The 21,200-nt window shown below is 43.4% G+C and overlaps 1 protein-coding gene across 4 annotated transcripts in view; it reads right to left on the bottom strand.

Moving 5' to 3' along the window:
- The window catches only part of LOC135221120 (uncharacterized), an 84,000-nt gene extending 68,921 nt beyond the window's left edge, over positions 1-15,079 (bottom strand). Inside the window, exons 1-6 of one of the 4 annotated variants that reach the window (XM_064258938.1) lie at positions 14,848-15,079; positions 13,087-13,220; positions 11,358-11,489; positions 10,199-10,311; positions 9,131-9,292; positions 8,770-8,826 (exon numbers count right to left, since the gene is read on the bottom strand). In XM_064258938.1, coding sequence (XP_064115008.1) covers positions 8,770-8,826; positions 9,131-9,292; positions 10,199-10,311; positions 11,358-11,489; positions 13,087-13,220; positions 14,848-14,995 — 746 coding nt within the window. In that variant the 5' untranslated portion in view covers positions 14,996-15,079. The remainder of the gene's footprint in view (positions 1-8,769; positions 8,827-9,130; positions 9,293-10,198; positions 10,312-11,357; positions 11,490-13,086; positions 13,221-14,847) is intronic. The other 3 variants (XM_064258937.1, XM_064258939.1, XM_064258940.1) reach the window with 3 other exon arrangements.
- Positions 15,080-21,200: the final 6,121 nt, after the last annotated feature.

The following is a 21,200-nucleotide window of genomic DNA, read 5'->3' as shown; positions in this document are numbered from 1 at the left end:
TGTTCGCCCTACCTTGGAAGCCTCCCTGGTCGTAAGAGCGAGGGAGGGATCCAAGCCTCTGTCCGATTGATGGGCGGTGTGCACCGCAGGATCAATGGTCAGACCTTCTGGGACCCGAGTACTAAGAGAGGGGCTGATGCGCAGCTATTAGTACCAGCAATGCAAGAACTTGTTCCTGTACAGGAGCAAATATAAAGTCATGGGTTTGACTCTTGTAGGCATCCACTTCCCCCCTTGTAGAAGGAAGTGGTGGATATTCTGCTCCTATCCCTAGTGAAAGGGATAGGATGGGGCTCTGTCATATAGCTCACCTGCATCTCGTCCTCATCCAGCGTAGTGACGACCATGGCCCTCTGCCCACAGGTAGAGGGGAAGGAAAAGATGGGAAGAGAGAGCCAGTCACTCACTCACTCACACATCCATCCACACAGTCACACCAGGACTCGATGCTGTTCAGCCTGCGAGGGTCTGGGTTAGCTACACAACTTGTTGAGCAGCCACCACGGGTCCCAAGGAAAAAGGTATCCAAGGACCTGTGGGCAATATCCCGAAGGTAGAAGGACGTAAAGGTAGTCTGGTTAGACCAGACCCCTGCCTTCAGGACCTGCGCCACGGAGAAGTTCTTGCGAAACGCCAACGAGGGGCCAATACTTCTGACTTCGTGAGCTCTCGGACGGGACGTAGGATGTCGTCACTACCATCAGCCTCATACGCCCTCCTGATGACCTCACGCAGCCAGAATGAAAGAGTGTTCTTGGATACTTCTTTCTTGGTGACCCCGGTGCTAACGAAGAGGCGTCGACACTCAGGCCTGAGGTGTCGAGTTCTCTTCAGATAGCGCCGTAGCGCCCTCACAGGACAAAGCAGCATCTCATCCGCATCATTATCGGTGAAGTCCAATAGGGAGGGAATCGTGAATGACTCGAACCTGTCATCAGGGACTGACGGTTTCTGAGTCTTCGCAACGAAGTTCGGGACGAAATCGAGCGTCACGGATCCCATCCCCTGGAGTGTCGTACATCATAGGAAAGACCATGAAGTTCCCTACTCTCTTCGCCGATGCCAGGGCCAGCAAGAAGAGGGTCTTGAGGGTCAGATCCCTGTCTGACGACTCTCGGAGTGGCTCAAACGGTGTTCGAGTCAGACTCCTAAGGACGAGAGTCACGTCCCACGCAGGCGGGCCTGAGTTCCCTGGGTGGGCAAGACCTCTCGAAGCTCCTCATCAGCAAGGAGATCTCGAACGAGTTCGAGATGTCCAACCCCCTCAGTTCAGGACGAGCGCCAAGGCGGCTCTGTATCCTTTAACTGTGGGGACTGAAAGGAGCTTCTCTCGGCGAAGAAACACGAGGAAATCCGCTACCTGCTGAAAGAGTGGCTCTTGAGAGGAGATAGACCCAGTCTACGACACCAACCACAGAAGACGGCCCACTTCCCTGGTACACAGCTGCAGAGGACTGACGGACGTTCCAGCATCTCTGTTGCTGCGCTACGAGAAAAGCCTCTCGTTCGCAAGAGATGGTGGATAACAGCCAGCCGTGAAGACGTAGGGACTGGACTGCTCGGTGGTACCGCTCGACGTGTGGCTGGGCGAGAAGGTTGTGCCAAGGGGGAATCTCTCTCGGTTCTCCTGCGAGAAGAGCCAGCAGGTCCGGATACCAAATGGCCTGTGGCCATTTGGGAGCCACAGGATCATACTGAGATTCGGGGGTGACCAGCGCTCGACTGATCACCTTGCGAATCAGGCTGAACGGGGGAAAGGCATAGGCGAAGAGGTTGTCCCACGGGTGTTGAAGAGCGTCCTCTGCAGCTGCCCATGGGTCCGGCACGGCCGAGAAGAACACCTGGAGCTTCCTGTTGTGCCGGGTGGCGAACAGATCCACGACTGGTCGCCCCCACAGGTCGAAGAGCCTTTCCGCCACGTCCTGGTGTAGAGACCATTCGGTCCCTATCACCTGATCCCGACGGCTGAGCGTGTCTGCTACTACATTCCTCTCCCTGGAAATGTAGCGTGCCGACAGCTCTATTGAGTGTGCCTAGAGCACCCACTCGTGCACCTGCCGAGTCAACTGGTACAACGGGAGAGACACTAGGCCCCCCTGTTGTTGACGTAAGCCACCACCGTGGTGTTGTCGCACATCAACACCACTGAGTGTCCCATCAAGCGGTCCTGAAACTCTTGGAGAGCGAGGAACGCTGCCTTGAGTTCCAGTACATTGATGTGAAGGTGCTTGTCGTTCTCGTCCCACACTCCTGAAGTCAGCAACTCCTCCAGGTGTATAGCGCCCCATCCCTTCGGTCGATGCGTCTGAGAACAGCTGCATTAGGGGGGGGTAGGGGGGGGAGGCGCAGAGGCCACTCCTACTTAAATGAGGTTCCTGGCCCATCGTCCAGCCACCAGGCTAGGTCCTGCCTCCCTCCTGTGTCAGTGACACTGGAAAGCTGGGGGATCCGTCGCCTGTGACCAACTCTCCTTTAGGTCTCCAACTGAAGAGACCGCAGGTGAAGACGCCCGTGAGGGACTAACTTCTCGAGTGACGACAGGTGTCGATCACGACTTGCCATCGCTGAGCTACCTGTTCCTGCCGAGACAGGAACTGGTTGGCTGCCTCCCATGAATATGTGATCCGCGAGTCTGCGGGGAAGACTCGCCCTGCTACCGTGTCGATCAGCATACCCAGGTACTTCATCCTCTGCTTGGGCTCGAGATCGGACTTCTCGAAGTTCACCACGATCCCCAGATCGTGACAGAATCGAGCAGTCGATCCCTGTCCTGTAGCAACTGCGAGCGGGAGCTCGCCAGGACTAACCAATCGTCGAGATACCTCATCAGACGTATCCCGTGCGAATGGGCCCAAGCAGACACCAGAGTGAACACTCGCGTGAACACCTGTGGGGCGGTTGAGAGACCGAAGCACAGTGCCCTGAACTGGTACACCGTCCCGTCGAGGATTGAAGCGGAGGTACTTTCTGGAGGGACTGATGAATGGGTATTTGGAAATACGCATCCTTCAAGTCCACCGAAGCATGAAATCGTTCTCCCTGATGGAGTCGAGCACTGAGCGTGCCGTCCCATCCCACAATGGAACCGGGTCTGGCGCAACAAACCGGTTCAGGGGAGGGGAGAGAGATCTATCACCGGGCGCCAGCCTCCCTGTAGACTTTTCCACCAGGAAGAGTCGACTGTAAAAGCCCGGTGACTGATCCGTGACGATTTCTACAGCTCTCTTGCTCAGCATGGTCTTGATCTCCTGTCTGAGTGCTACGTCCTTCGGTGACCCGGGGACGTACGACTGCTGTTGGACCGGGTTGGAGGTGAGGGGTGGCCGAAATTCGAAGGGTAATAGATATCCCTCCCGAAGGGACATCTACAATCCAGGTCTCGGCGCCGTTAGCGCTGCCAAGTTGCCCAATGGCTGGCCAGGCACCCCCCCACTTCCGGCAGCAGGTGAGGGGGAACGCCGTCCCTAGCGTTTCCCCCCTTTCTTCGACTTCTTCCCAGAGCCTCCACGGGATGAGGAGGGCTGGGAGGAGGGCTGCTGGTTACGGCCCCCCTTGCCAGAAGTCGAAGAAGACAGAGTCATTCCTCGGGGCTTCGACGCAGCAACCGTCTTAGCAGCCGAGAAGCGCTAGCCGAGCTCTTAGAACTTGGCCGCAGTCCGAGGATGCCCAGAAGCCTTCGAGACTGCCTGGTGAACCAGACGGTCACTGTCCTCAGTGCGCCGTCTGTCCACCGCAGCGTCCACCATCTCTCCTGGGAAGAGAGACGTGGAACTCCGGTTAAAGGTCCGTTTCGAAGTCCCAATGCCGCTTCACGCCCGGCCGCCCTGGAAACCCGAGTAAGGACAGCGTCCCTTCGTCGGAGAACCAGGTTGGCCCACAGGTTCACCGTCTGGTGGCAAGGGAAGAGATGGCTCTTCCCCCAGACTGGCAAAGTCTCCTGAAGGCCGAGTCATCTTCGGGAGAAATTCCCCCAGAGTTGGCTGCGACCTTAGATACTGTGAGGGACCACAGATCTAGCCAGGAGACGGCCTGGAAAGCTGCCATGGCGGTAGATTCCAGGCCTAGTGCCTCTTGCTGCGAGAACCACAGGTTCTCGGACAGGAGCGTTGCAGAGACACACCCGGAGTCAGCCTCGCTAACTCCGGGTCACCTGTTTGGGCGGCATCGGGTCTTCAGATGGCACGTAAAACCGCCGATGTCGTAGCAGAGGAGGTGGAAGTAGCTTGCTAGGACCTGCCAGACTTCAGTGAACCGTCCTGTCCAGAGACAAGCGATTCAACTTGGTCCAGCACTGAGTCAAGCCCAGCTCTCTGACCGCGGCAAACCCACCGTCGGTCTGGGTTCCCTCTTCGGGCCCCAGAACGACTCGAGCCGGGACGTCGGGCTCTGGAGTGGTGGGAGCGGCGATCCTTCCCCCGAGGTCGTTGTGCTGACGAATCAGCGCCAATCAACCTCCCGGCAAAGGTCCATATGGATCTCAGGAGTGAACTGCCATCCCTGTGGAGGTCGGGACCAGTCCAGTCCCTCAAACAGGAGCAACCTCCCGAGACCCTCCTCCCTCAAGGAGAGGAGCAGCGACAGCCCCCTCTCGGTCTCCTCCAACCACCTGTGCGTAAGACCTGGCTGGTCCCGAGAACCGAGCCTGGTGCGTACGACGACGTGGCGGGATCCTGAAGGGCGCACCCTTCACGATCACTCCTCAATACCTCGCCCTCCCGGTGTAACCCGAGGAGGTTGAAGGTATGGGAGAGGCAGACCTGACGCTCTCTCCTCGCTCACTGGCAGAACCAGCGGGCTTGGAGGACTGCAGGCGATCGTCAACCCGCGGTGGCGATCGAGCTGCAGAACCTAGTCGAGCCGTCTCGCTGTGGAGAACGGCTGGACCGACCGAACAGCGGCCCCCGGTCTCGTGTGTCAGAGGAAGCTGGTGCTGGTTTAACCGTACCCGATCGCTCTCTGTGAGAGCGACGGTCCGTCAGGCGACCGGCGAGCTCCACTGTCACGGTGAGACCGGTGCGTGTCCTCACGGTGCGTCAGTTCGCTGGTACCAGCCGTGGCTGGTGCCGGCGAACGGGGGGACCTCTTCCCAGCCTCAGCCCGTGGCCGGTCATGGGACCGTCACGTCGCCCGGGTAGCCAGCTGCTCGCTGCGAGAGCGAGAGCTGGTCTGGTGAGAGTCGCTTTGTGAGCGGCTGTCACCAGTCTCCGCTCCGTCCGTGAACCTGACGCTGAGCGACTCAGAGGTCTGGTTTCCTGGCTGCACGGTCGCTGGTAGGCGACCGTACACTCGGTACCTCTCGCGAACGAGCGGCCGAGCCGGATCCTGCTGCTGTGGACGAACACTGACAGCAGGTGAGGAAGTGCCGGTGTTAGCCGGCACCCCTCTGGTCCCCGTAGTCTTCTTCCTTGCGGGAAGAGAAGAGACGGGTCCTGCTCCCGAAGGAGCAGGGCGACCAGCGGAAGAACCCCCCGTCTCACCAGAGCGAGACGGGCCCTTAGAAGCTCCCGAAGGAGACTTCTTAGGGGGGGGGGAGGCGACCTTCTTCTTCTTAGGCGGGGGAGCCTTAGAAGAAGAAGGGAAGAGGCGGCAGACGACGACGACGAAGAAGACGATGAAGACGACGACGACACCTTCCTCCTCTTCTTCTTCTTCTTCGTCAACCTCCTCAGGACCGACGTCAGGTCTGTCATCCAGGACGGAGCCGGGGCTGCTGTTGCCGAAGCAAACGGGCCCGGACTACCCTGTCGAACAGACCAGCATCGGGAGCAGCGGCGCCAGGAACGGGAACAACATCAGCAGTGGCAGGTGCGAGCATCACAGGAACGGCAGCAGACACGGCAGGATCAGGAACAGGAACAGCAGCGGTGGTCACGGCAGGTACGGCAGATACAGCTGGTCGAACCAACGGCACAGACGTCATCGGTACGGTGGGAGGTCCAGGGGCGAGCTTCTTCGGGCACATGAAGTCCGGTCGCGGCAGCACGGCAAACCCAGGTGGCGGCATCACACTCCCCCGAGTTACGGCGACTGGCCCCTGCACCGATGTTGTGGGTGCATAACAGAGACCGCGTGCTGGGTGTACACCAGGTGAGGACGGTGACGCGTAGCCAGTTGTCAGGGTCGTGGTGGTTGTGACCGTAGCATGCGTAACGCCACGGAGCCAGCGAGATGATAGAGCAGCCCCCTGGAAACTCGGGCACGCCCTGCAGTCCCAACGATGCCCACACCTGTCCGAGGTCATCCTTCACGCAACCGCACCTGAGGAGGCAAAAGTCGGGTGATTAGGAGGATCCTCTACCCGCTCGCGAGAAGACGAGCGGATAGAGGACCCAGAGTACAACTCTACGTCGGGGTATCTAGCGCCCTCCTCCACACTCGACACATCGGGAGAGGAGAAGGACCTAGACACCGCCCCCGAAGGGGAAGGCGCGAGACGTGGAAGTTGAGCGGGCGGCAGGAAAGAAGACGAAGTGTCCGTCACCAAAGGAGTCGCGGGAGAGCTTTCCGACGACTCCTTGCAGGCCTTCGCTTCTTCCTGCCCTCATACAAAGTCCACTGCGCCTCCGACCAGTCCATACAAACACACAGGGCACGGCCCGGTGGGTGCATTCGCGCCCCCGGCACCGAGCACACAAAACATGAGGGTCAATCTCGGGGAATGATCTGAACTTCCCGCATTTGCGCCCTTCGGTACCCGGGCAAAGTCTCCTTGGGTAGCGAGGCGGGGAGATTCCATCATAATTCAATTCAGCGTAATTAATATGATAAGAGAGAATAACTGTACTTACAAGCTCTTTCATACACAATTACAAACAAACTAGAAAGCAAACGACGAGCAGCGGGCAGAGAGCGAACACACACGTCCATCCACTGTGAGGCCGAAAGCAAAAGTGATTTGTTTACCTCCCAGTCGCGCGCGCGCGCTGCCTGGTCGGACAAGCAGTTAACTACCGAACCCCTTGTTCGAAAGCTTACGACCTATCCAGCTGCCGCTAGTATCTTCCTATTGTAAAAGGACCGAAGGTTTGTATGCCGTGTCGGAACAAATTAAATTTGATGCAATTAATAAATGAAAATGAAAAGAAAACTGCATTGCGAATTCCACTTTCATGCATTCTATTCATACAAAATAAGAGGCTCTTGCCGAGCGCAATCAAGCTCTCGGCAACGAACGCACAGGGCAAAAATATAATGAAAAAGAGTACTTACATCTTTCAATTACACACTTTCGCCCAAAATACATGACTCGGCGCGAGTGACGCCCCGACCCTCGGCACCGAGACATAATTCAAGGGTTCAATTCATGAAAAGAGCGGAAATCGCCGTCTCTACGGCGATAGCTCCATGTTGATTCATAATTAAGTAATGAAAATGAAAACAGTGTACTTACAGTTTCATTTTCAAGTCAAACCAAACCATTAGTAGAAAACACAATATAAACAAAGCATACGACGATGAAGCGGGCAGAGAGCGATGACGAACACGTCCTTCACACCCGCGGCCGAAAGCAAAAGTGATTCTTCACCTCTCGGGCGCGCGGGCGCGCGCACGATTCGGACAAGCAGTTAACTACCGTTCTCCCCTTGTTCGAAGCTTACGACCGTCCCAGCTGCCGCTAGTTACCTTCCTATTGTTAAAGGACCGAGGGGGTTGTATTACGTATCGGAACAAATTATATTTCATGATTAAGCACACTTGTCAGTAAGTAAGTCATAGCCTCAAAATACTGTGAAAATTTCAAAAATTCAGCAGAAATCTAGAAACTGTAGGAATCAACTCTACTGAATTCCAATCAGTGATGCTGTCCCTGTCAAATTCATTAAACAGAGAAGAAAGAGCGCCAGGAAATAATTAAAAGAAAGAAAGACTCAATGCATAGGAAAGCATGTGATGGTCTAGAGGTCACAGATAAAAATGAGAAAAAGAGATAACAAATGCACCATCAAATACATATAACAAAAATAAAGTTGGAAGAAAAGATGGATAAAATTAGCTTGCAAGGAGAGGGACGAAAGCCATTTTTAGGAAGCTTAGGTTGCGGGGGTTTGACGAGATCCAATTAAAGGAGTAAAAATATATACAGTACAGTATAAAGGGCACTGTCAAAAGATTACCTAAAGTCCTTGCAAGGATGACTAAAGATGAATAATATATGACAAGGAAGGAAACAGTCATCAAAACAAAATTAAAAAAACTGAGACTTCAAGTGTTACTAAAATGGGCATTGATAAATAAAAGGTCATAAATCTAGCTATAGCAGAGCATCATGAATAAATATTACAGGTCACATCAGACACTCTTCTAGGGGTATGGTTGAACATGAGCATGCTTTTAAGGTAAGGCACAGATACTGATTAGTAGAAAATAAAAACAGCATAACAGAGGTTTCCGACCCTTCCATTCACGTACGGGTTTGAACGTCCCCAACAGAGTCATAAATTGATACAGATTGGTAACATTTCAACAGTTTGTCTCCAATGCAGTTTTGACTTCTCTACCTCTAAAACTACTTGCAAACTTTGCAGACTCACTAATTACCTTACTGACGGCCTAAAACGACAGGACAAAATCTCAGCGATAAAAAAAAGGGGCTCACGTTAAGAAACTTTATGCCAAGTCGATTACCTTACTTCAATAAAGCATTAACTAAAACTTTCAAAACATACAAATGTTGCTCACTCATCAGTATGTTGAGAGTTCATGGTTTACAGTCAATTAGCAAATAATATAAACCATTCATTGTGAAAAGAAAGGCAACTGCCAGCTTACGGCTCCTCGGGGAAGGTAGAGAACAGAGTCCCTACGTGTGCTTTTCTCCGAGTTTTTCTGTGGATGAAAATTTATTATGCTGCAGCATACAAAATCCCTAAACTAGCTCTCAAGCTGTTGATAATCAAATACAAACTCCTCTATTACTGTACTAAAGGAAAAATATGCTACTTCATAAACACATCTTCATGACTCAAGCTTTCCACAATGACCTTCAAGAAACTTTCCTATACTTACCACAACACAAATAAGTACTGTAAACACATTCCAAAAGCAGCCAAGAACATCTACTTACAAAAGTGAAAAACACCTCCATCTAACTCAAAAGTTATCCAGGAAATTTTAAGATGAATTCACTTACCTCCCTCTACTACTTAAGCTGTCTAGTCTTTGTGTAAGCTCCATCTTTGTGCTGTTATAAAGAGTGATGGCCTCTGCTTCTACTTTCTTCCGGCGTATTTTCCCATCAGGGTCTGCCGCCTTTTCCTCTGCTTTTTTCTTTTTCTTTAAACTCCATTTAGGTCTGGAGAAAATATTCTCAATGAATGCAAATTGCAAACATCCTTCTCACACATCAGTTATTTCACCACAACATACACGCACTTTTTCTTCTCAACAAAATCTATTGAAATTGGAATCAGAATAGTATAAGATTTAGGCCAAAGGTTCAGTGCTGGGACCTACGAGGCCACTCAGAGCTGAAAATATTACTGAAATACTGTACAGTAGTTGTTAGGAGATGGTGGAAAGTAAGATGGAAGAAAGAGAACATGAACAGAGGTATAGTAAAATGAATGAAAGCGGTTCTGGCTAGGGGCTGAAGGAATGCTGCCAAGAACTTTAAGTAATGCCTACAGTGCACTGCGTATGGCACACTGACAGCACTACCCTCCTATGGTGGTCAACAAAATATGTACCTACCTAATCATTAACCACTAAGCTATTGGATGTACAGTGCATCAAACAAGAACTTTTTACACATTGACCTTTCTGAAGAGTGACAGGTATTTTTCAAGTATTTTTAAAATGCATGTCTTTAAAAACAGAGCATATTCTTTTATTCAGTACAAAACCATAACTGTACACTTATAATTAAGCCCACACTTGTGGGCAGCAAATTTCCTAGATGTTTCAGGAGCTGATGAAGAGAAAACCCGTACTGTGATAAATTAGAAAGAATTCAGCACTGATTGATATAATTTATATTTAAATTTGTCCATGTAACATAATTAAATGAATCCAGCTGTATACTCTACATAGCAGATGGAAGTGGAAGGAATCTTCTTCTGTAGAGACTTTGGAACCTCCATGGAGTCCCAATAGTATAGATAATGTACAGAGATAGGCTTGAGATGAAACAAAACTGGGATTAATATAAGAACTGATTCTAGCACTAACTACTTTACAAAAAACTGCTAAATTTTCATACCTATAAGGAGAGCCATCTGGAGGAATATGTGTGAGATTCTCTGTAGATCTTGATGTTATGAGCTGTCTAACGTCTACGGGACTTAGTAATCGCGGAGAGTTCCATGGTGAAGACTAAAATAAAATAGAATACAGGTTAAAATGCTGAAGACATATAACCAGTGTATATAAGCACAAAACATGAATGTAAATTCACTTAATTTTATAGCTCATGAGCTTAAAAGATATACGTATATACAGTACGTACTATATTATGATCTACGAAAATGATACAATTTTTGTGAACTGTTATTATGTGATAATTTGATATTTTCCTAGTTTAAAAAGGATTTTACAGAATATGTATACTGTACTTCATCCACTGTATTTTACTATTCATTTTTTTATATCTTATGGTAATGAATAATGAAATGGCACAAAATATTTTTGCTAACACAATAAAATATTATGCCTTAAAAAATTATTATAAATCAACATACATACTGTAAAATACATGCTAATTTGAAAATACCTCATCAAAGTAATATGATTCCACCTTCAAATTGATCACACTTTGATGAATAGTAACCCACATAACCAAATACCTGCAGAAGTGAGCCACATAAAGATGAATTTTAAATACACTTTCTAAAGCCTAAATTGATGCAAAAAGCACCTTTCATCTTCTCTGTGGAATATTACTATGAAATACTGTACTACTGTAATTAAAACTGGTAAGATATCAAGACTATCTATGAACGCCTAGCCTTTAAGATCAATCTTTCCTTAACCTGGAAATTTCCTTAATTACTGCACCTTGGACTTGTAAGACAGATAGAATATATGAAGGATTTGGGCCAAAGGCCAAGTGCTGGGACCTGTGAGGTCATTCAGCTCTGAAAGGGAAATAAACAGTAAAAAGGTCTGAAAGGTGTAACAGGAGGAACACTTTGCACTTGCGCTATGAAATAATTTTTAGGAAGGGTTGAAGGAATGCGTGTAAACGGAGGTACAGTAAGAGAAATGAAAGGGGTTGCAGCTAGGGGCTGAAGGGATGCTGTGAAGACCCTTAAGTAATGCCTACAGTGCATTGCATGAGGTGCACTGACGGCACTATCCCTCTATGGGGTTTGGACTTGGAAATCTCATTACTGTCGCCCAAAAGTGTACTTGACACCTACCTGTAGACTCTTTGGATCGTGAATGGCTGAATTTCTTGATAGAGCATGTCCAGCATGTCCGTTACCAGTCTGAATTGCTATGAAAGTGTCCGCAAACTGACGCGCTTTTAAATTAAGTTCACGTATTCTTTCCTGGGAAGAAAAGGAGAAGCAGCTCTCAATTTCCTACAAAATGACAAATTGAAAAACATACATAACACAAGTATAGCCACCTACTTACGGACATTCAACTTACAAACATTCAGAGATAGTACACACAAAAGGGATTGCATATTAAAATTTTGTTCAGAGCACTCCCTTTTGCCTCCTGTAAGTACAAATTTAGTTTTGGGTGCCTATTCTGTACGTACAGTAATGTAGTATGTACAGTGTACTGTATTGTGTTTTAAGATGAAAAACGTACGGTACTGTACTGATTTCATATCATACTGCAGTGCTAACCAACTATTTCGTGCTTCACTTTTCCAAACTTTGTCGTGAATTTTTGTAGAGCAAATCTTTTACGTTTCCGCGGGAACTTCCACCAATTCGCGAATTTTTCTATAGGCTCTACCTCTATAATGATCACTAATTAACTTTGTTTTATATTAAATTAGGCAGTGAACTGTTAAAATAGGCAGCTTTAAGCATGTTAGTTTAAGGGGTACATGGTACTGGGCAGTTATAAGTATTTTTAGTGGGGATTTTGCATTTCCACGAAGGGTTCTGGAATCTTTTCCACGAAGGGTTCTGGAATCTACCCCTGCGAAAAAGTGGGGTAGCACTGTACTTAAACATAAAGAGTACCATTTCCAACTTACACAATTCAACATACAAATTGTTGTTTGTCAGTAGGGTGGTGTCTGTACAGGCAGTCCCTGGTTATGGGTGGACTCTGTTAATGGCAATCCAGTTTTATGGTACTTGTTCTAGCGCCATAAAATTGGCGATTTATGGCGCCATAACATACCTACCTAATAGAAGCGCGATTAACCATAAATCACCGCGTTTCGGGTAATGGCGGTTTTCGCTTATCGGCACCCCACTGAGAACAGAACCCCCACCGATAATGGGGGACTGCCTGTATATCACTTTGACTTGCACCTTAATGCCTGGAAAAGTGTTGACAAATGTCTTTCATAGATTCACAGACTTTTGTCTGGGAATCAGTGAGTATAAATGATAAACAAGTATATCAATCATACTTATACTTTAATGCATGTGAAAGGGTTGACAAGTTCAGTCCCTAATTCACACTTTTTTGTTCACAAAAACAGTAGATGGCACAAGAAGAAGGAACACTTTTTGTAAAATACAACAAACACAAAGTTCAAAACAGTAACTTTCAGTCAAATTTCATGCATTTCTGAAGATGTCACTCTTAATATTGCAACTCTTTTAAAAACAGGAAGCTTAAGGATTCTATGTCTAAGCATGAAACAGATATATCCAAAAAAGTTATCACTGGCTCATTGTTCAATAAATAGTGATTGTTAATTTAATTTCCACCACAGCTGCAACAATAATTTCAGCATATCCTTGGAATTGCCAAAACAAGAAGATATTTAAGTAAAAATGTATACTACTATTCTTCAAAACACTAAAAAAAGACCAAAACAAGAAGATATTTAAGTAAAATTGTATATTATTCTATAAATCACTAAAAGTTTTCATATAAAAAAAAAACTTTTAAAACAGACCATGTCTGTGGCCTGCGAGAAACTTAAAAGTAATAACTTTCCCCACACACCTGAACAGACTTCGGTCGTATTATCAATTTCCCGGTCGTACTCATGTCCAGGTTCCCAAGTAGAGCATCTGTCTGTGTGGTTTGTGATAGTCTCCGGAAAACGACTCGCGAAACCTCTGTTTCCTCTTCATCGTCTGAAAAATCCAAAGGATGTACTGTTATATCAAAGGACTAAACCCAGCTTATTTCTTCTATGAAAGCTAAGCCTTTTACAAAACATCAATGTGATCTTGATAATATATTAAAGATATGTATTGTATTTTTCTTAAAGTGCTGGTAAACTTGGGTAGGGGTAAATTTGCTTCAAAGCAAATAAAGAACTTTACATCTTAACAAAATATGCTCATTCCATCTTAAAAAGAAAGAAAAAAAAAGACCTCAGAGTATCTTAAAATGTTTACACTACTGTAACCAATACTTCAAGCTGTGTGTTTAAACATTAAAGGCTAAATCTTACACTGAAATCACCCCTTTTGATAAATACCACCTCTTAGCATCACTTTGGAAAGGATTTTTTCAAGTAACCAAAAAAGTAAGGTACTCTGGTTAGGGTTAGTGAAATGGCGAACAATTCATTATTTTACATTTAATATTTATTCATATTTGCAACAAACTTATTTCAAAATTATTCATATTCTGGCCTACAGTTTACTTAATGTGGTTTTAAGTGGTAATATCCTTAACATTTAAAACTGAGGAGCTGTATATCAATTCTAATTTATAAATGACATATTTGAAACAAATTTATACATATGTATAATTTACAGGACAGCTTTTGATGATCACTGTAGGCATATAATAGGTTGACATTTAGAGGGACCACTTTACCTAGGAAGCATTAAAAAATCAAGCATCTTTGTTAAAATGGCAAACTCTTTTAACCTTGGGATCATTTCATACAGCTCCTAGATAATAACCCCTAGGGTTTTTGGCAGTCATTAGGTATCTAGCCTATGGCTGATATTTCTTGTAGGTCCATATCTTTATGATATCGACAGTGCTTTGTTTATGTTTTTACGGTCATCCCCAACAGGCTTGTACTAAACACGCCGCAGAGGTGGATACATACCGGGTTACTAGGTATCTACGAAAGGTCGCATGTCTCTTCCTCCTAGCCTCAACCAGGTTAGGCCTACGTCATAGGTTAGGTAATAAATTGGGGAATTATTACCCAACAGTGCAATGACTGGTTTGAATAAACAGTTATTACCTGAAATAGATCAGCCGTACATAAGACACGCCCCTTTAATAGGTCTATAAATGGTTAAATGTGAAGACATGGTAGCCTACCTAGGTCTACTTGCTTTCGTGAAATTGTGAAATGGGTTGGCTTAAATAATTAGGCTGTATTTACAGGTACGATTTATTGACTTGCGGTTCGTAATTATGAGTTTAAATGGCTAAAAATTACCATTACATTGGTATATGGGGCCGTTTTACGGCAGAAATTAGGGCACAGTAGAAATGGGGTGCCATAATAACACAAATGGCAACTCGTCCTTCCGAGAATTATTTCATAAATAATAAAAAATCCCTGACGAATTAAAGAAAGACATTTATGCCAGCATAAACATATTACAAATAAGCTTCAGCCTGAGTAGGAATATCTATTTTGAAACGTCAATCAGACCGCGAAACAAACAAAAAGGAAAAATGAAGAAACTGGCACCCGCGACCAAAACAAACCCACTGACAGCAGTCGAAAAATTTCGTGGTGCCACTTGAAAGACCACCTTTCTATTTGGGCCCCCGAATACTCACAGGCGCCTGGTCTGCGCGCCAACTTCCTGCAGAAGGCAGTTTTCGCGTATGAGTATCCCACGTAGGCGAATCCCGCGAAGACGGCTGAGCACAGCGCGACTTTATTCAAAGTTTTGTCCTGCAGGGACCCTCCCGCTGCAGACGACATGTTTTCTGCTAATGGCCCTGGTGGCGGACGGTGGCATCATCATCATCGCCTGCTGCCATTCTTCTCCCCACCCCTCCCCCGCTCTGGCGCGACGTTTGAACATCCCTTCAGAAAGGTCTAAATACTTCTTTTTATATCAATGGTTAATATAATTCCATTTCGCCTCGTGAATCTGATACGGTAATCGTTCGTTGAGTTTTATTTTCGGACATTCTAGTCTCTCATCATAGGTCACAAGTCTTGCCAGAATCACCAAGAAGAAGCAGGAATAAACAATGCAACTTTCTTGCAGAAAGGGATAATAGACATGAATTAAAATAAGAATTTTGAATTAACAAATTTAAACTAAATAGTAGTAAAGTAAACAAGGAAACAAAGCTTTGCACCTCATAAACAGTGTAGCGTGCCCGCAACTGTGTTTGTGGAGTGAGCGCTTTGAACCGCGAACCAGGAACAACATTATTTTAATACTTCTTTGGCGATCATTCGTTAATTGATTCCATTTCAAATAGAAATAACTTTAGCTATGCTTTGAGATTTGTTTTCAGTCCTTCAGTCTTAGCGTAGGTCACAAGTCTTGCCAGAATCACCAAGAAGCAGGAACAAACAATGCTACTTTAGAACAACACATTTTAAATTATTATCTTAATGCTTCTTTAGAGATCATTTGTTAATTTTATTCTATTTCAAATGGTAACAGAACTCTAATTGAGCTTTATTTGAGATTTATTTTCGGTCGTTCTATTCAAAGATATAGAGAGGATTCTAGTAGTAGTAGTAGTAGTAGCAGTAGTAGTAGTAGTAGTAGTAGTAGTAGTAGTAGTAGAGTAGTAGTAGTAGTAGTAGTTAGTAGTAGTTAGTAGTATTGATGGGATATGCCTTTGAAACGGCTCCCTTGCTTCTTTTATTCCTTGAGCTTCTTCTCTCTGAAATACCACATTTCTTTTATAAAATCTTCTATTCTCCACTTCCTCCCTCATTAGTACTACCAATAAGATTATATTTGCTACTAATTCCTCTTTATTTTCTTAAGATTATATTTGCTACTAATTCCTCTTTATTTTCTTGATATGGTTGCTGCATAAAGCTATATCTATTTCTAATTTCATTGTATGCTGGACAGTAAAGTAAGAAATGTTCTAAATTTTCATTTTGTTCCTCACAGTATAAACATTTTGTATCTTCTCCTTTTATCCTATTTCTATCATTTAATCCTAGTATACCTAGTCTGGCCCTACTGATCAGCATTGTTTTTTCAGTGTTATCATACCAGATTTCTTCTCTTATGTTTTCTTTATATTTTCTGTAGATTCTTAATGTTGACTTTTCATTCATTTCTTTCTGCCATATTTTTCTGTCCCAATTGTTTATTATTTCTCTTAACTGTTTGTCTTTAACTGCTTCAATTTTACTTAAGTTTATGTTTAGTTCTTTCATGTACTCTTTTACTTGCATTATCCAGGGTGTTTTTTTTGTTTTCATACTGATCCATTGTTATCTCATATAGGAGCCTATTTCCACCATTCTTTAGTGTATGTTTCAGGTAGAAAAGTTTATTCTTGATATCTCTAGATTGGCAGGAAGAGGCCCCTATTTCAGATCTTAACGCACAACTTGCTGTGTAATTTGGCGCTTTCAATATTGCTCTGTATACTTTATTATCTATCTTCTGCAATTCATTTATTGTTTTCCTGTCAAGTTCATGACTTCCATCGCATACATGAAATGAAGGCATCGCTAGTCCTTTCCAGTACAATTTTTCCTATTTTTACCCTGCTACAGCTTTATTGATGACTGCATTAGCCATATTTGCCATCTGCTTTGCTTTAATTTGGGCCCTTTTTATCTGTTCTCTGAAGCAGTCTTTCATTTTGTTGATTGTTACTGCCTAGGTATTTAATATTCTTAACTATTTTTATTCCTTCTATGTGTTCCATATTCTCCACATCATCGATACTGTACCAGTCGTTGTATAGTAGTATGTTACTCTTGTCCTTGTTTATGTTTAGGCCACATTCACTTGCGATTTCCATAAGGGTTTTTATTGATTTTGTTATTTCTTCTAGTGTGTGCCCTAGTATTAATCCGTCGTCTGCATATAGTAGTGCCACTATCCTTATTACTTCATTTCTGAAACCTTCTGTTGTATTTTCTAATTTTTCTATTATCAAGTACGTTATTAATAGAAAGAATATGGTTGAGCCATTGCATCCCTGTCTTATTCCATTGGTTACGTTTAGTTCTTTTTGTTCTGTATTGTTAAGGCATAGGCTTGTTACGTCATTTGTATATATCTTTGCAACTGTATTTATTACTTCTGCATGTAGCCTGTATTTCATCATGACCTCAATGAGCTTTTTCCTATTAACCGAGTCAAATGCTTTTTGGAAGTCTATTGATACTACAAATAATGGGTCCTTTCTTCTGTAAGTCTCTTGTATGCAGTATTGCAAGATATATAAATTATCGATTCCTCTCCTTTGTGCGGTAAGCTGATTGCAGTTCATTAATTTTTTCCATATATTTACTAAATATGTTTTTTCTATTTTGGTACTCAGGATCCCATGAAGATTTTATATGATGTCATTTGTTAGAGCAATTGGCCTTAGATCTTTGACTGTGGGGTTTTGTTTTTTGGGCGTAAGTGTTGTTTTTGACTTAAACCAGCTTTTCTGTGTTTTCTTGCCCTTCAGTATGTTATTTAAACATTCCGCCAATTCTTTTTGAAGGTTGTTACTTTGTAATAGTAATGTGAACAGTACTGGCTTCATTCCATCTGGTCCTGGTGCTTTATTTGTCTTCATTTTCTCAAGTTGATTTTTTACATCTTCTTCTGTTATGTTGATTTCTTCCATGGGTCTGATCTCTGTCTCTGTTGGGTCATACACTCCATGCATATGTTCCCTTAAAGATATATGGCATTTCATCTGCTGTCCTAATCTTTTCACTATTTCTTCCATGTCACGTTTGTACTGTTCTTTCTTGCTTTCATTCCATATCTCTCCTATTTTGTTTTCTTCTTTTTGGTATATTGTTTCCCAGAATTTTACCAGCTCTTTCCCTAGGGTTTCGTCCATCATCTCTTGCTTATTTTCATCGAATATTCTTATCCATTCTTTTTCTGATGTGGTCTTTCCTCTCAGCGTGTCTATATATTCCCAGATTTTCCTGTGTCTGTTTTTTTATCATTCATTATCTCATTTCTAATCTTTTCTTCATATTCTTCATATGCTTTCTTTATTATTATCTGTACTTTTTGTTTTTGTTTAAGATAGCTTCTTCATAGTATCTTTTTTCTTCTATTCTTGTGGCTTTCCTTTTTAATTTGTTATATACCCTTCTTTGGCTTATTTCTTTCTTTATTTCTTTGGTGACCCATACTGGTTCTATTTCTTCTTGCTTTCCTGTCTTTAACCTTCTTTTGATTATCTTCTCTAAGTTATTTGTTTTTGCTTCACTCATTGTTTCTTCCAACTGGGTTAGATCTCCTTTTCTGTCTGGTTGGCTTACTTTAACTCTATATATTCAGGTATTTCCTGGTAGACTCTTCTGTAACTTTCAAATATTTGATTTCTTTTGTTTCATTTCTGAATGTTTTCCTTACTTTAGTGTTCATTTTGAATTGGACCTTTATGAGGTGATGGTCTGATAGATCATATTCATATTTTCCCTCGTCTATCTCCATACATTCATATTTTTTATACATATTTTGGTTGACTAGGGCAAAGTCTATAGCACTGTTCTGATCTCCTCTACTCCAGGTTATCTCTCCTTTACAGCTGGGATCTCCATTTAATAGCGTTAGGTCATATTTTCCATTAGGTCCATAACATATTTTCCATTTTGATCAAGTTCTTGTGTCCCTATGAAACCTAAGTGCCCATTGAAATCCCCAAGGACTATCATAGGCAGGTCTGTGGATTTTTCTATGGCTACATGTAAGGCACTTATTATTTGTTTATTTCTTTCTTTATCACTAGTTGACATGTAAACCAGAATTATGTTGAATATTGTTGTTCTATAGTTAACCTTTACTATTAGAATGTCTTTGTGTTCCGACTTTTCTTTTTCTATCTGGATCTCTCCTTTGGTTCTATACATTATTAGTAGGCCTCCTCCTTTGGTGTCGTCTTCATCTCTCATTGAGTCTACCACTCTGATGCTTGTTGGGAATAGTAATTTTTGCTGTTTAAGGTGTGTTTCTGTGATGCACATAATTGTGTTTTCTTTTGTTATTTCCACTAGCTCGATTATTTTTGCTTTTGTCAGTCCTTGGGTGTTTATAAGCTTTATTTCAAGATTTCTTGATATATCTTCTGTCTTGCTCACTAATTTTTCACTTTCTCTATTTACAAAATTGCTTCTACCGTCTAACCATTTATCTATCTTTTGCAAACCACTTTTTTCTTCTATGTCTAATAGTCTAACTACTGCCTTGTCACTGGTCACACATCTTGCTAAAATTTGAAAGAAGAAGACATAACCAATGCAATTGAAGAGCTAGAGATTTTTTAATGCTTCGTTAATTATCACTGCTTAATTTGATACTACTTCAAATCTAAATGAGCTCTAATTCAGATTTATTTTCAGACGTTGTACTGTCTAATCATAGGCCACGAATCTTGCCAGAATTACAAAGAAGAAGCAGGAATGAACAGTGCCACTGAAGAACTATAAATTATGACAACATTCGTTCAGTTGATTTAATTTTCAAATAATAGATGAGATTGAATTGAAATTTATTTGCATTCGCTCTGCTATTTCGTCATAGGTCACAGTTCATGCTAAAATTTCAAAGAAGAAGCAGGAATAAACAATGCAAATGAATAGCACCATTGTTCTCGTCTACATTAAAGTGATGTGTGTCGAACAATCACATACGAAAACACGTAACAAAAGACCAGGTCGATATATCATTAACCACATCAACCTTCTCTACGCGCTATGCTAAAATATATCTACAGAGACTTCTAAATACTTCTTTGGGTATCATTTTTTAATTCAATTCCATTTCGACATGCTTTCATTCGTTGAGATCTATTCTCAGTCGTTCTATTATCATCATAGGTCTAAGGTCTTACCAGAATTACAAAGAAGAAGCTTAAATAAACAAGGCAACTGAAGAAATAGAGATTATTGAATGCTTTTTTAGTGATAATTCGTCAATTTGATTATATTGCAAATAATGATGGAGGTTGAATTTAGATTTATATTCAGCCGTTCAACATCATAGGTTCAAAGGTCTTGCCAGAATTATAGAGAAGACGTGGGATAGGAATAAACAATGCGACTGAACACAGAATATAGTTGTTCTTCAGTTGCAACTTACACCATTTATGCCTGCTTCTTCTTTGTACTTTCAGTATGATTTGGGACCTGTAATGAGCCGGTAGAACGACCGAAAATAAACCACAACATTTAAAAGTAAGGCCGAATTATTATTTGAAATGGGGTGAGATTAACAAATGTTATTCCACTATAATGTGGAATGAAGTAGGGGAACACAGATCATGCTAAAATTACAAAGAAGATGCAGGCACAAACAATGCAACTGAAGAGCAGCTATACGCAGCTATACGTATTGATAGGTATAAAATAGTGATGCATTTTGAACAAAGCAGAAAATGCACGACAAATTACCAGACGAATATATTATTACTGAAACATAAATTATAAATATAACAGACCACTTTATACGAATGAATTAGCTTGTAAATAACGAAACAGAAGACTATACCCATACATTCATGCGATTTTACTTGAACTTGTAGATAGATGACGGTGAAAATAAGAGAATAAAAGACTTTGTAAGCACCTCATATAATCATTGTCTGATAAACCACGTAAATAAATATACTACCAAGCAAAGTTCCATCTGATTGCGCAGAACTGATGGATTATGACCGTGACGTGTTATGGACAGTTGGATGAACAGAATAACGAATGAATATATTTAAAGATCTTAAAGGAGTCCTTCTCACCGTCGAGGAGCTTAAAAAACTCCTGGCCACAGCAATTAATGAAGCTAGAAAAAGCTTTTCAAAAACGCTAGCACAAGAAATCTTCAGTGATGTCATGAACTTCGAGATCGTCCTTCCAGACTATAGATATGCCTCATCGCCCGGAAAGCATTAAGGTGCGTCCACACGGTCGAACAATGTCCGACGGACAAACATTGTTACCATATCATAGGCGAAGCAGGATG

The sequence above is a fragment of the Macrobrachium nipponense genome, chromosome 2, assembly GCF_015104395.2.
Source record: "Macrobrachium nipponense isolate FS-2020 chromosome 2, ASM1510439v2, whole genome shotgun sequence".
Lineage (NCBI taxonomy): Eukaryota > Metazoa > Arthropoda > Malacostraca > Decapoda > Palaemonidae > Macrobrachium > Macrobrachium nipponense.
Note: the sequence above shows the minus strand (reverse complement) of the source record. Positions and strands in the feature narration are given on the sequence as shown.